The sequence below is a fragment of the Cyprinodon variegatus genome, unplaced genomic scaffold, assembly GCF_000732505.1.
Source record: "Cyprinodon variegatus isolate N-32 unplaced genomic scaffold, C_variegatus-1.0 Scaffold399, whole genome shotgun sequence".
Classification (NCBI taxonomy): domain Eukaryota; kingdom Metazoa; phylum Chordata; class Actinopteri; order Cyprinodontiformes; family Cyprinodontidae; genus Cyprinodon; species Cyprinodon variegatus.
This window is the reverse complement of record NW_015150852.1, coordinates 43,001-58,423: the sequence shown is the minus strand read 5'-3', so window position 1 is coordinate 58,423 and position 15,423 is coordinate 43,001. Positions and strand designations below refer to the sequence as shown.

The 15,423-nt window shown below is 41.6% G+C and overlaps 1 protein-coding gene across 3 annotated transcripts in view; it reads right to left on the bottom strand.

Annotated features, from left to right (window-relative positions):
- Positions 1-15,423, bottom strand: part of LOC107092902 (kalirin-like) — an 84,715-nt gene that overhangs the window by 30,762 nt on the left and 38,530 nt on the right. For 2 of the 3 annotated variants that reach the window (XM_015387605.1, XM_015387607.1), the window contains 5 exons: positions 6,216-6,413; positions 5,865-5,938; positions 3,346-3,498; positions 3,069-3,164; positions 388-503 (listed from right to left, as the gene is read on the bottom strand). In XM_015387605.1, coding sequence (XP_015243091.1) covers positions 388-503; positions 3,069-3,164; positions 3,346-3,498; positions 5,865-5,938; positions 6,216-6,413 — 637 coding nt within the window. The remainder of the gene's footprint in view (positions 1-387; positions 504-3,068; positions 3,165-3,345; positions 3,499-5,864; positions 5,939-6,215; positions 6,414-15,423) is intronic. The other variant, XM_015387606.1, reaches the window with a different exon arrangement.

The window sequence follows — 15,423 nt, the reverse complement described above, 5'->3', positions numbered from 1 at the left end:
TATATATATATATATATATATATATATATATATATATCATAAGTCATAAGTATATAAGTCATGGGTATTTGTTGATGGCATTAAGATTATGTCTAAGAGCATTAAAAGAGCATTAAATAAGAGTTACCCATTCATGTATAAACTCTGTCCTCACTTTTCAAAGCTGTCAGTAACCTGTCACCTCCATAAATCCCTGATGTTCTTTGTTATACACCTTCTGTTTCATCCTGTCTCCTTCTCGCACCTCCCGCCCACTTTACCTTGGGGTTGATTTCTCTCTTAAAAACATGCAGGTCTCAGAGTCTCACATATTCTTCAATAACCTTGATTGACCTGAAATCTGCCCTTACATTAAAATGTAGTAAAATAAGATGTCTCGGTACTTACGTCCGGTGTCTCATAGCTTTGGCTTTCTGGTCCAGTTCAGAGTTCCTCGCCTGAACTGGAGTGTGTTGTTCCGTTGTTGGAGATGGAGGAGTGAAGCCTGGATACGGTTCCACAGTCTGAAGACACAAAAACAAATGAGCAAAGATATCCAGAAACATTCAGGATGTTGATGTTTCCTGACAGCAGGGGGCGGCGGCGGTAAAAAGGAGCTCCTCAGAAGCAAAAATCAGCTGCTCTTATTTGCTTACTGTGACTGCAGGTCATGTTGCTTAATAGAGCGCGTTTCTGCAGCAACTTTAAACAAATCTGCCCCCATTTAAAGACTCTACTGTGCTTTGATTGCACAGCATAAAGTACTTTAGTTGTTTAGCAGAAAATCAAAGCATCTAAAACATGCCTGTGACATTTTGTTGGAGACATAAACTACAAAAAGCAAAGAAAATTAAAACATTTAATTTCTTAAATAAATTGGCCTTTTTTTGAAGATACATGAAGTTCTGATAAAACTACAGCAATGCATTGTCTTAATGGTTCAAATCCCAATTTGGACAGTTAGACCTACTGATTATAACAGAACATTATTTTAGATCCATTTGCAAGAAACCTGATATGATCTGTAAAATGGGCCTAAACATTGAAAGAGAGATTATTCAGTGGGAAAGAAGAACTTTTCCTCCAAAGTCTCCTCCGTAAAATCTTATGTTCTGTTAAAGAGCTTAGAAAAAGTAAATTATACATGTTTACTTTTTGATGGTGTTGAAAAGTTCACTGACCAGCAGCTGTACGCCTGTCGGCTAAATGCTACCATCTCCTTACAGCTGCGAGGGAGAGACTCTTGGACTCATAAAGAATCGGTCTAATGCTCCCTTTCTTTGACCCATCAAATGGTGATTTCTCATTCAATACTAGGGAGGCTATAGCTTTGCATACACTGTACAATTTTTGCCCTCTTCGGGCAGATTTTCCAGTCGTGCGAGAATTTTTCGATCAGGCCAAGTTTCAGCCTCCTCGTGCATCCTGCGCCAGGCAGTATAAAGGGGGTAAGGAGGGGCGATTAGCCTCTCGCGCCCCCCTCCTGATCAGGAATCGTAAGGTCCGGAGAAAATCCAACATGTTTAGAATTCAGTCAGCCGTCGCGAGGCGGTCCTGGGCAAATCCGGCTGTTGAAGCAGCCGGATTTACCAGAACGTTGAGCACTGCACACACGCAAAGAAGGGAGTTCTTCTTCTAGATTGACGAGTCCAACTCGACGCCGAGTCCGACGTGCGGTTTTTGGACGTACAGTGCGAGCAGGTAGACCGCATCAGAGTGTCACACTGCACAGTGTGAGAACATGCATCTTGAGCTGTGAACTTTTAGACCCTTTGGTTTCGTCGTAGAGTTTGTCCTGTAGCTACGTGCAACGATTGAAAATATCGCACAGTGTATGCCCGGCTTTGACGTGGCGTCGGGTGTAGGAGTTTGCCCTGAAATCGAAAGGGTTAAAGGTTCAAGCCCAGCCGCTGGCTTTCAGTTTCTTTGTGTCCTTGGGCAAGACACTTCACCTGCATTGTCTACTGATGCAGGTGAAGGGGCCCGTTGGCGCCAGTGTATGGCAGCCTCGCTTCTGTCAGTGAGCCTGAGGCAGCTGTGGCTACAATGTAGCTGGCCACACATCAGTGTGAGTGTGAATGGGTGAATGACTGAGTGTAGTGTAAAGCCCTTTTATCAAGTCTCCTGTCTTGAAAAATACAAGTACAGTCCATTTACCATATATGTAGCCATTAATCTGCATTAAAAATGTGCTAAATGCTTAAGTATTTTTGACTGGCAGTGGTCAGAAGCGAGGAGGTTTTCCTCATGAGACGAGAGGGAAACGTGATCATCCAGTCAGAACAGTTATCGTGCTGAACTCTTGCCGTGGTTTATAGGGTCTATTATTTCAGAACGCTTCACAACAAATTTCACTTGATGTGGTGTCGTGTTTTATGCGTTTGATCATTTGTTAATGCAAAACGTACGGTGACCCTGAAGTGCAAACTGCAACTAAAAATCTAAAAGCGCAACTACAATAAGGAAATCGCAACTACATTAAGGAAAACACAATTACATTAACCTACTGGAAAAGGTAGGTACCAGTGGGAAACATGAGACGTGGCTGATTGGACGACGGCTCCGTTTGACCCTTGAACCGGAAGTTGCGTCATCTGAACAGTCCAGCTTCTTTTAAGTCTGTCTTCAGTGTATGCATAGTAAGTGAAATTTCGTGATTAGTCTTGAGCATATCCAGTATCACCTCGTACGCATGTCCTGATTCTAAATATTCCTGGATAATGGCAGCTATGTTTGGGGCGCCGACAATATCCATGTTTTCAAAAGCCAAAGCAGGCAGAATGACTTCCGCTTTGCTTTATGTAGTTTTGTTTTTCTTAATGTAGTTGCGCTTTTAGATTTGTAGTTGCACTTTGCACTTCAGGGCCACCGTAAAAACGTGACGTTTGGATTTAATCAACACCTCTGAGCCTGTTTCAGAGAGCAGCAGCTGCCATTGATTAAATTTCTACCCATAAAGGCTGTGTACGAAGAGGTGGTGGTTTGATGGCTGGCTGTGGGCTCTTATAAAAAAGGCTTTTGTTTTTTTTTAATGCTGATGCTTTTTTTTTTTTAGAAAGCACAATTCTACTCTCTAGCTGGTCACTCACCATCTTGGTTTTGACCAGTTTCTCTATGGCGCTAACCAGCTCTGCAGCACTGGGGACGTCAGAGGACGACTGCAGAGATGTTAACAAGGATGAAGGCTTGTAGAGGGAGGCAGAAGGAGCAGCAGGTTAGATCGGAAGGAAAGGAGGAAAGCATGCAGCAAGAAAACAGTTTAAAGACAAGCAAAGCTGTTAATCAGCAAAACAGAGAAACTAGATGAAGAGTTTTATTTTAAAGCACAGGTTGATATAAAAGAAGTAATGAACACGTCCCCATTACCTTGTCCTCTGAAGCTGAGGGGTCCTTCATGATCTCCATGGGGGGAGGAAGAGGAAGGTGGGGCTCATCATCTGGCTCTGGCTCATCCTCGCCGCCGCTCTGTATCCCAGCAGACGACTTGGATAATGGGTTTCCCTCCTTGATGTTTACCCTCTGACACAGGAGACATGAAGCAGCTCATGAAGAACCTCCATCGTATTGACTAGTCTAGTTTATAAGATAATGATGTGTCTGTGGTGGCATGTAGTGGATTAAACCAAACAATAAAGCCTGATTGAATCCACACTGTGTCCTGTTGGTTCTGTGCAGCATGCACATCCATCCTTCTATTAATCCTAACCATTTATCTCACTGATAACTCAATGCTGAAGCAAACAACATCAGTTAGACATCGTCTGAGTTAACTGTGTTCATCCTTCACGCTCGCTGCGGTAGATCCAAACAATTTGCCCTGGAGGCAGCCTAGGAGAGGAGAGAATAATCACCTGCTCAGCTGATTTGAATGGGTGCTCTCAGTGCTCACCAGGGAACTGAGGCCACACTGCCCTCTGCAGGCGCCTTAGGGAACAGCAGGTGATTTAAACTATCACTGAGTGAAATATTATAAGATGCAGCAATGCTTCTTCCTTTAAAACAACTCTGTAAAATGGCTGTAATGATAAGTTGGCATGTTTTGAAAAATAAAATAATATAAAATGCACGCTTCATCATGTCACCATTAAACAAAGTAGAAAATAAAAAGATCAAGTTCTATAACCTTTTTGGATTATGTCATGTTTCTGTTCTGGCATCTATTTATCGTATTTTTTAATCTTTGCAAATTTTTTAACTCCTGCAACTATCGTTTAAAGATTGACAACGCTGCCCTCTACTGCATGGAGGCCAAACTACAACACTAAAAGCCAATCTGCCTTGATGACATCAAAACACGTCTTTCTCTTAGTCTAAATGAGAAGAAGACAGAAGCCATGTTGTTTGGACCAAGTTGCCATCCCTCCCCTACAGTTGAGAGCTGTACAGAACAAAAAAATTTTTTATATACACTCTGTGTGTACAAAATGACATTAAAGTCTGCCCAAGTCTAAGTCGGTTGATCTTGGCTCACTATCATTTCATTTCAGAGAGTGTGTGTCATCCTCTAGGGCTAAAGGTAGAGTCCCACTTTAAGGTAGAGAAACAGATCAGCACTGTTGTTTAGAAAAGGGTTAATTAACTTTGCCAAATAGCAAAGGTGAAACTAATCTTAGAAAGAGGAGATCTGAGGAAATGAGTCCAGGCTTTTATCACAGCTCGCCTCGACTACTATGAGTCAATGTATGGAGGCATTAGCCAGACCTCCATCGCCATCTAGAGGTTGAGCAGAACTCTACTGCTCACTTATTTAACCCTGAAACAAACATGCAGGCACATCGCTCCCATCCTAGCGTATCTTCAGTGGCTCCTCATGCACTATAAAATTAAGTGTAAATCGTTTTTAAAAGACTGAACAATTCTGCAGTCTAATAACTCATAACAGTAAGAGAGAGATTTAGGTGAGGCGAATCTGAGTCAAAGCCAAAAATATTTACATAATTCCAGTGAGTGAAAGCTTCTGTGCTACAGAGACACCAGCAGACCTGTTGCAGCTCAGCTGACGGTCAAATCTGACGTGTCCACATCTTTGCTTGTATGTAAAACAGGAAACTGAAATCTAAGACTCGAGTTATTTTAATGACCGTCATGAATGGCTCAGTCACTGCTGTCTATAATAACCAGAATCATTGAGGGGTGAAGCCAATTCCAGCTCTAAACTGGATCTACAGGCTGGAAAAACATGCAAAGTACTGTAATGTTGCATAACTGGGAAACCTGCTTCTGAAACATCTCCTCGGTGAGCAGTCGGATGCTCTGCAGCTCAGAGACGATTCATTTTTTTTCTTCTTCTTCTTCTTATCGTTGGAGTTTCACCAAAGATTTCTATCGCCGTTCCACAAAGGACACCATAAGCAGCAAAGGAACGCAACGGATGCTGGACTGCATTTTTGTCATCCGTCGATAACATAGAAGCATGTGTGTCTGTGCTCCTATTTGTGTATCAAAGTGAGGACATTTTTAAGTGCCTCACTTTGCTAACTTTTGCTCCAAGGTGTAAATCGTGTTTAGGTAAAGGTTAGTGGTAGATATGGTCAGGTTTAGGGCATAGTAGGCTTAATGTGTGTGTGTATGTGTGTGTGTGTGTGTGTGTGTGTGTGTTTGTGTGTGACCCTTTCACACAAAAAGAGGAACTTTGCATGTTTACTTTCCATGATGTAAATGGAGTCAATATCTTCACAACAGCAACACAGGTTTCCCTTTAACCTGGTCAGACAGGAGTTTACAGAAACGGCTCCACAGTCAAACTTTTACGGGAGAACACAAACTTCACCAAAAACAACCCAATGTTTCTTCCTACCTGAAGTCATTTGGGATTTAAAATCTACAAAAACTAATAAAGATATTCCTTAATTCAGGGGGTTTGGGTCACTATTCTCGCCGTTTACCTCTTCTATGTCCTCCTTTCCAGGGTGACACAGCTCATTGACCTTTCCACTGCCATCTCTTCCGGATCCAGGTTCTGGAAAAGAGAGCAGGTTTTTCCTCAGTCATAGATACAGATATCAGGTGTATCAACAGGCTAACGTATGTGCAGCCAAAACCACTGCCATGGAAACGGAGACAGATGATACTTGACAAAGTAGGATGCTGATGCAAAAAACAGAATAACCTGGTGAGACCAGCCAACAACCCATCTTGGTTCTCTTTTTGATTCACCAATAACCGCCATATTAGTTCAGCTTAAACAATCTGTCTGGATGAGAACTGTGTGCACTTGCACGTTTCCTGCATCTTACCTGGCTTCTTCTGTTTAGTGCCGGGGACTTTCTTGCCGGAGCTAATCTTGCGGCTGGAACTCGGCAGCCACTTTCTCAGAGGGTTTCCGGAACGTTTGGGACCCGGAGAGCTTGACTGAAGCGAGTTGAGGGACGGCTGCGGCTGCAGGTTCGCTACAGACTCCGTCTTCCGGTCAGAGCTGCTGACATGGTAGTTTTCTGTGAAAAAACCCCAAAGAAGATGACATCAGAGGTGATGATGATGAGGGAGGAGTTTTCCAGAAAAGTGATGCAATGCATAAAACAATTTTCATCCAATAAAATACAGACATTTTCTCTCATTTGTTTTACACTTTGTTGTATTAAAATGAATATTTTTGGCTTTTCTCTTGAGATGCCCTTTTCACACACTGCTCAGTGTGGGTTAATAAGTTCTCTACTGATCAAGTCATGCTGTTTTCTTGTCTGATGCGACGCTGGATGCATCAGGGTCAGTTAATAAACTCAAATCCTCTGGAATCACGGCTGCAGCCATAGTTTACAGTTTTCCCTCAGAAACTGACTAAATTACTGCATCTGGAAATTTCTCCATGTTCAGTTATAAGAAAACCTCTAGTTTAAGGTCACCACCAGGAATGGACCAAGCTAAATCTGACTTGATTCCCCCTATTTCTGCCAATACCATAAACAGTGCAATAATCAGATCCTTCACATACCGACTATAAACTGTTTGCAGCTCTGGCATTGCTGTTTACAGTCTCTTATCTGTGTGCTGAAAATAATAAACACTAGTATGGAGTTTATTTGCAGTGAAAGTATCATACGTTTTATACTCTTTGGATCAAAGTGCAGGGAGAGAAAGGGAGAGAAACGAATACAATGGCAGCACAAATACAACAGTTAAAGCAGACACATTAAATCAAATACACAATGACGCATCATGCATGTAACTGAATAATGCATACAAATATTATCTATGTAGATGCAAGACCAAAGATGCATTCTGTCACAGGTACAGAGCAAAGAAATGTACTCTCTGCATTTAACCCATCCCCTTGGGAAGCAGTGGGCTGCCATTGTATGGCGCCCGGGGAACAGTGTGGGGTTAAGGATCTTTGCTCAGGGACCCACAGTGGCAGTCTGTGGGAGTGGGGCTCGAACGCTGAAACTCTGGATTCCAAGCGCAATGCCCTAACCACTAGGCTACCACTCCCCCCTTTACGTTAATGTAATAGTGCTCTATTTTGATCACCAAACTGTGTTTTTGTTACTATAATCATAAAGCAAGGGGCCTGCGGCAGTCGCACAGTTTTCTTGGACCGGTGCTCTGTCAAATGACCGTACACATTGTCAATATATGTACACTCACCGGCTACTTTATGAGCTACACCTGTCAAACTGCTCGTTAACACTTAATTTCTAAGCAGCCAATCACATAGCAGCAACTCAGTGCATTTAGGCATGTAGACATGGTCAAGACAATCTCCTGCAGTTCAAACCGAGCATCAGTATGGGGAAGAAAGGTGATTTGAGTGACTTTGAACGTGGCATGATTGTTGGTGCCAGAAGGGCTGGTCTGAGTATTTCAGAAACTGCTGCTCTACTGGGATTTTCACGCACAACCATCTCTAGGGTTTACAGAGAATGGTCCGAAAAAGAAAAAACATCCAGTGAGCGGCAGTTCTGTGGGCGGAAATGCCTTGTTGATGCCAGAGGTCAGAGGAGAATGGCCAGACTGGTTCGAGCTGATAGAAGGGCAACAGTGACTCAAATAACCACCCGTTACAACCAAGGTGGGCAGAAGAGCATCTCTGAACGCACAGTACGTCGAACTTTGAGGCAGATGGGCTACAGCAGCAGAAGACCAAACCGGGTGCCACTCCTTTCAGCTAAGAACAGGAAACTGAGGCTACAATTTGCACAAGCTCATCGAAATTGGACAATAGAAGATTGGAAAAACGTTGCCTGGTCTGATGAGTCTCGATTTCTGCTCCGACATTCGGATGGTAGGGTTAAAATTTGGCGTCTACAACATGAAAGCATGGATCCATCCTGCCTTGTATCAACGGTTCAGGCTGGTGGTGGTGGTGTCATGGTGTGGGGAATATTTTCTTGGCACTCTTTGGGCCCCTTGGTACCAATTGAGCGTCGTTGCAACGCCACAGCCTACCTGAGTATTGTTGCTGACCATGTCCATCCCTTTATGACCACAATGTACCCAACTTCTGATGGCTACTTTCAGCAGGATAATGCGCCATGTCATAAAGCTGGAATCATCTCAGACTGGTTTCTTGAACATGACAATGAGTTCACTGTACTCAAATGGCCTCCACAGTCACCAGATCTCAATCCAATAGAGCATCTTTGGTGTGTGGTGGAATGGGAGATTCGCATCATGGATGTGCAGCCGACAAATCTGCAGCAACTGTGTGATGCCATCATGTCAATATGGACCAAACTCCCTGAGGAATGCTTCCAGCACCTTGTTGAATCTATGCCACGAAGAATTGAGGCAGTTCTGAAGGCAAAAGGGGGTCCAACCCGTTACTAGCATGGGGTACCTAATAAAGTGGCCAGTGAGTGTATATCCTTTTAGTTTATCCCTTTAGTTTTGTACGAAAAACAGACTTTAACCCTGTAATGCCAAATGTATCATATTTGATACATACGGTTTCTGAAATGTTTTGCATCTGACACCTTTTGCATAATTTAATGGTAAAAACTTTGCTCAAAATCCTATTGTACACAATCAGATATACCTGATAACAGCTAGTAGAAGACTACACAAAAAATAATCTTGACTTATCGCATAGTAATAAATTATTATAATATCAAAAATGTATTTCTGTTTTTTCTTTTTACATATTTTGTTAAAAGGGCAAATAAGGAATTCAAACCAAAAAAAGTAATTTTCTGTTTTGTTTTATTCTTGGATCGGGCTTTAAAGGGTTAACTTACCTCAGCGGGCGTGTATACCTTTAGTCATGTACAAAAAAACTATTTAATTACTTAGCTTTTGGTGTTTTTTGAAGACTAAAGGGTTACACACCCATCAAGGTAATTCAAAGTCTATTTTGCATACCAAACTAAAGGGATAAACACAAATCTGATGTCTTGCGCATGCATATTGACCATGGGTATGCTGGTCTGACGTGGTATGCTGGTCTCACAGATAATCAACCCTGGTCACCACTTACAGTCAAACTACTACCAGCAGGATTTGCTCAAAAGATTTCATTCTGAGGGTGGAAAAAAAAACAAAAAACGGGTATGTCTACATGGGTTCCAACCGACCGTGGTCTTGAACACACCTCAATAAGCATCAGCTATGTCAGAGGAAGAGGTCAGGGAGGACAGAACGCACTGCTGCACACCTTCTTACTGATAATCTGTCAGCAGGTAAGAGCTGAAACCAGATCCGATCGCTGCCTCACATCACATCAGATCAAATCTCTCAGTGATTTCTAGACGGCACTAAAAACGAATCAAGAGTTTCTCAGCCAGTTATTCCTCATTTTATCACTTGATGTTTTCATGTGCTTCACAGCTGCAGAACTAGATCCAACATGACTTCAAGACAAACTGGTCTGTATTCTGGATTTGCAATTGCAGAATGTCATCAGGAAGAAATAGACAAAATTCTATCAAATTATTTTATTCTCTGGTGGAAAAAACAAACAAAATTAATTTATTAAACTATAAGGAAATGTTAACACATTTCCTTATAGTTTAATAAACATTTCTCAAGTTAGAGAAATCATCATAAATTAACTCCCTAATTAATCTGGGGATGTTGCAGACTGACCAACATAAAAAGTTTAATCTGATTTTAAGAGAGGAAGAAAAGTTTTCTCTTTTCTTTAGACTAGTGTTTTAAAATACCAACATTTGAGGTGTTACAGTATATTAATATCTGAATAAAAAACAAAAGTGTCCATTAAATATGAAATTACATAGCAGTCATTTTCAAAAAAGAAAAATAAAGATTTTATAAAAAAACTACTTGTCCGACTTTGGTGGGTAACAGCCTGTTTAGAAAAGACAACGGCCTGTTTGAAAAGAGCAAAGTAACCAGAGTATAAAAGCACTCTGTGTTCATCTACTATCAGGTTCAATCTGCACAGATCCAGACTGAATGATTCCTGTTTATGGTTCAAGAGACAAACTTTGGGTCGAATCCAAAGCTTCAACATAAACCAGATCATCTGTAGTGAGCAAGTTCTCATAGAGGACGGCTTTTTAATACGTGCATTAAGAAGAGCGTTAGTGATCAGAGACATTTTAAAATAACAGGAACCATCAGCTGCTCGCTTCTTTCTTATTCTTTAGTTGCATACATAAAAACAGAAGCAGCACAATACCTTAAAGTTTTTTCCACTCTCTAATGGATCTCTGCAGCCTGCAAGCTGAGATCAGGGCTAGAAGAAGCTCTCACATGGGTGCGAGTGGAACCTGTAGAGCAGGATTAACTCTACTTATCCTTTCACTTTTAAAAACAGAACCATCTGATTTAGGATTAGCTTCAACGAACATATCCTTTTAAATACTCTCCTGCTGTATTTTTGTAGCCAAGTTTGGGTTAAGAGCCAAAATTATTCTTATTTAGAATACTATGTTTATTCTTGTCATTTAATTTAGATTTTTTGTTTATATATTTTGTGTAGAGCTCCTCTGGATTTTATTTCCTTCACATATTTAAATGTTTTCATTGATCCCATCAGAGGCTATAGGATGTACATGCAGGGAAACCAACCCGCTCCTCCTGTTGCAATTAGAAAATTAGCAAAATGCAGATAGTCTTCTTCCAGATTCCATCAGTTTCATGTGATTAATGCAGACATAACCGGAATGAAAGGAACCAACGACGCCTAAATCAAATCCTGCTTTTCAACGTTTGGAATCATTTTAAACAATCAAGTTAAGATGAACATCATGAGTCACGCTTGAAAGCAGCAAACCCATCTGACCGGGTGGTTGTCAGCAGCGGTCATGTGTGAGGAGCATGGTGGATCAGCTGCACAGACACACGGCTGCTAGCCATGCACAGCAACTGCTGCGGGGTTAGCTGCGGTCTGCTCAGGAAATGAAAGGTTCAGGATTCCTCTGCTATACAATAAAGTCAGATTTAGAATTAAAACGACAGGAATGAAGAAATAACAAAAAAACAGAAGTTGGTTTACGTTTCTTAGAGAATGGAAAACAAAAAAGAAGTTTGGCAGAGATAATTTAAGATCTAAAAAAGATTTGATTACAATAAAGGTTATTGATTCATGTGTAAATGGTTGCATTTTGATTTTGCTGTAATTACATGTAATATCTTTGGTATTCAGACTGTTCCTGTATCTGACTGCAAACATTTCGGGTTATAGTTATAAATCCCTAATTTTTCTTCTTTGGTAGAATTGTTTTGTTAAATTGTTTGCAACCCTTTGCCTCTCTCCTTTTGAAATGTTGCTCTGCAGGAGAGGTGGATGTAAAATATAGATCCATCCCATAATTCATACATCAATACATTTACAAATGTAGCAGATATTTACTGTTTCCTGTCTGACTTGATCGTCTTGTTTGTTGGCTTCATCAGAATAAACTGAGAAAATATCTCTTCCCAAAACAAATTCTATCACCATCTAATTCACTATTAACCAGAACAAGGCAGAGAGGATCTGGTAAATATGGAGGATGCTGAATGGATGTAGCTATAGTGGATAACTGGCAGCAGAACCAGCAACAGAGGAACTCAACTGGGAAAACTGATAGAAAGAAAATCTTTCCTCCACTAAAGCTCAGCTCAGGGCTCATCATAAAGAAACATTTCTTCCAGCTAATGTCTCCAAGAACAGAGAATCATTTATTTAAAGCTCCACATATAAACACATCATCTGCATCTAAAGTAAGCTACAGTGGGGGAAACAAGTATTTGACCTCTTGCTGATTTTGCAGGTTTGCCCACTTACAAAGAGTAGAAACAATCTACAATTTTAATCATATGTACATTCTGAGAGTGAGAGACAGAATCCCATAAAAAATTCCAGAAATTCACATCATAGGAATTTATAAAAATGTATAACCATCTGATGAGGAAAAACAAGTATATGACCCCCTACCAAACAAGTATTCTGGCTCCTACAAGCCAGTTAGTCTTTCTTTAAGACACAGCCCCAATCCCAACCAATTATCTACATCAAATACACCTGCCTCACCTGGTTACCTGTATAAAAGACACCTGTCAACACCCAAACAACCAGCATCCAACATCACCACCATGGACAAGACCAAAGAGCTTTCTACGGACATCAGGGACAAGATTGTTGATCTGCACAAGGCTGGGATGGGCTACAAGAATCCGAAAGCAACTTGGAGAGAAAAGATCAACTATCGGTGCAGTTATCAGGAAATGGAAGAAGCACCCCACCACCGCCAACCTCCCTCGGTCTGGGCCACCACACAAGATCTCGCCTCATGGGGTGTCCCTGATCATGCGAACGGTGAGGAATCAGCCCAAAACCACAAGGGGGGAACTGATGAATCAACTGAAGGCAGCTGGGACCACAGTTACAAAATAAACGGTTGGTAACACACTAATCCTGCAGTGCACGCAAGGTCCCCCTGCTCAAGAAGAAACATGTAAAGACTCGCATGAAGTTCGCCATTCACCATCTGGACGACTCAGAAGAGGCCTGGAAGAAGGTGATATGGTCAGATGAGACCAAAATAGAACTTTTTGGCCTCAACTCAAGTTGTTTGGAGGGCAAAGAACATAGAGTACGACCCAAAGAACACCATCCCCACCGTCAAGCATGGTGGTGGCATCATCATGCTCTGGGGGGTGCTTTTCAGCCAAAGGGACCGGACAACTCCATCGTATTGAGGGGAGGATGGACGGGGCCATGTATCATGGAATTCTGGACCAAGAGAGAGCTGAAGATGGGTCGAGGATGGGTGTTTCAGCACGACAACGACCCGAAGCACACCGCCAAAGCAACAAAACAGTGGCTGAAGAAGAAGAACATCAAGGGTCTGGAGTGGCCTAGCAAGTCTCCAGACCTGAATCCAACTGAAAATCTTTGGAGGGAGCTTAAAATTCTTGGCTGCATGTCTGATCAGTCTCTCCTTGTTTCAGCTGAAGGTTTAGAGGTATGGCTGGTTCTTCATAGATTCGCGGTGGTCTGATACTCCTTCCATTTCAATATGATTGCCTGCACTGTTTAAAGCTTGTGAAACCTTTTTGTATCCAAATCTGGTTTTAAACTTCTCCAGCATCTCCGTCCTTCCTGGTATGTTCCTTGTTCTTCATGATGCTTTCTGCACTTTAAACAGACCTGTGAGACCATCACAGAGCAGGTGCATTTAATAAAGAGACCTGATTTCACACAGGTGGATTCTATTCATCACCATCAGTCATTTAGGTCAACATTGGTTCATTCAGAAATCCTCACTGAACTTTTGGTGATAATTTGCTGCAATGAAATTAAAGAAGCAGATTAATTTTGCAAACCCCACTTTTCAGTTTTTTAATTTGTAATAAACATCCAAAGGTTGTAAAAGGTCAGAAAGCTTAAGGGGGTCGAATGCTTTCAGAAGGCACTGTAACATGCTTTTGTTTCTCACCACTCTAACAATGACCCTTTAGATTCTTAGTCTTTGGACTCTACTGCAGAAACAGACTAAGTCAGGGACCCTACGGCAGCCATTTTATTTTCCTACTGATGAGTTTCCCAGGATTTATTTTATTCTTTCTGTGCATCTGATGTTTTTTTAACAGTAACCGGGTGACTTTTTTCCTTTATTGACTCCCTCCTGCTCCCTCTTGTGTGGCACAGTGAGATATGCGTGACTGTGTGTTTACCTTTTCAGACTGTGTCAGCAGTGAAGCTGAGATAAAACATTTCCAAACATCAGCCATGGCTGCAGAGTGCTACTGAGAAATCTCAATGACACGGCAGTTCAGAACCACACAATACTGAGCGCAGCAGAAACGGGTTACGGATTCATCTGTATGAACAACATGAGAAAGAAGTCGGGGATCCGCCCCCACAGCTTAGTGTCCTTGCTTGAACACACCTCAAAGGGCCCACATCTGTCCTCCTCAGCCTCAGGCCGACCAGTGAGAAGCAGCCAAATATTCCTGGAGCTAAAAGCCGCTGAGCAGGCCCAGTCATGTGTGGGGAAGTGGGTAAACACTGCAGAGGGGCAGGCTTGTGTTTTCAGCACAATCCCTGTTAGTCACTGAGCGGCTTTGACAGCTGCATAACCACAGAAACTCATCAAGAACTCAAGAAGCCCAACGTGACGGAGACCTGAGGACCGTCATGCCTTCATCATCTCCTCCCACAGGCAGAGAGATACTGCGGAATGTTACAGTCAGCTTCCGGGACAAACGCCTTCCACCGAAATCTGACATGGTTCCCGTTTCCAACATCATTTTTGATAACATCAAATGAGCTATTTTTTGCAAAAAGTGACAAGTTACAGCTTTTCCAAATGGAAATAGATTTATAGAGAAATATTCTCTTTACCTGGACATCCTGTGCCAATGTCCTCAAGCGGCAGATAAACTAGAATAAATTAACATGTAACAAACAACCTCAAAGTAGCAAAGAGTAGCACAGCAAAGAGAACCAACAGAAAGCAGAGCAGCAGGGAAGCTTCCACTGCCAAGTGTAAGGAAAAGCAGAAGTGGTTTAAAAATGTATCCAGAAATAAAAATCTGAAAAGTATGGCATTCATTTCTATTTAGTCCCCTTTACTTTAACGCCCCTAAATGGAATCCACCGAAAAATTGCAACAACATATAAGTGGAACCAAGCCTCAATATAAATCCAGTTCAGAAAGGATTTCACCTACAACTATTCTTACACGAGATGAAAAATATCTTTTGAACATATTATTAACAGCTGCTCTAAAATGTACAACAATCAGATGGCTCAAACCTGAGCCCCCTTCCTACAATATATGGATGCAGAAGGTCTGGGATATATACCAAATGGAACAGATAACATATTCTCTGAGACTACAAACCTGTTGTACCACTAATGATGGAATGATTCGCCCCCAACTCTCAAAGTCTGGAACCTGTACCTCTCATACTCTTGAAATCACTCTGTTGTTTGTGTTTTGTATTTTATGTTTAAAAGTGTAAAAATACACATGTACATTTGTACCACACTGTATTATTTGGAAAAATAATTTGTAAAAAAAAAAAAAAAGAAATGATTTCTATGCTTTGGTG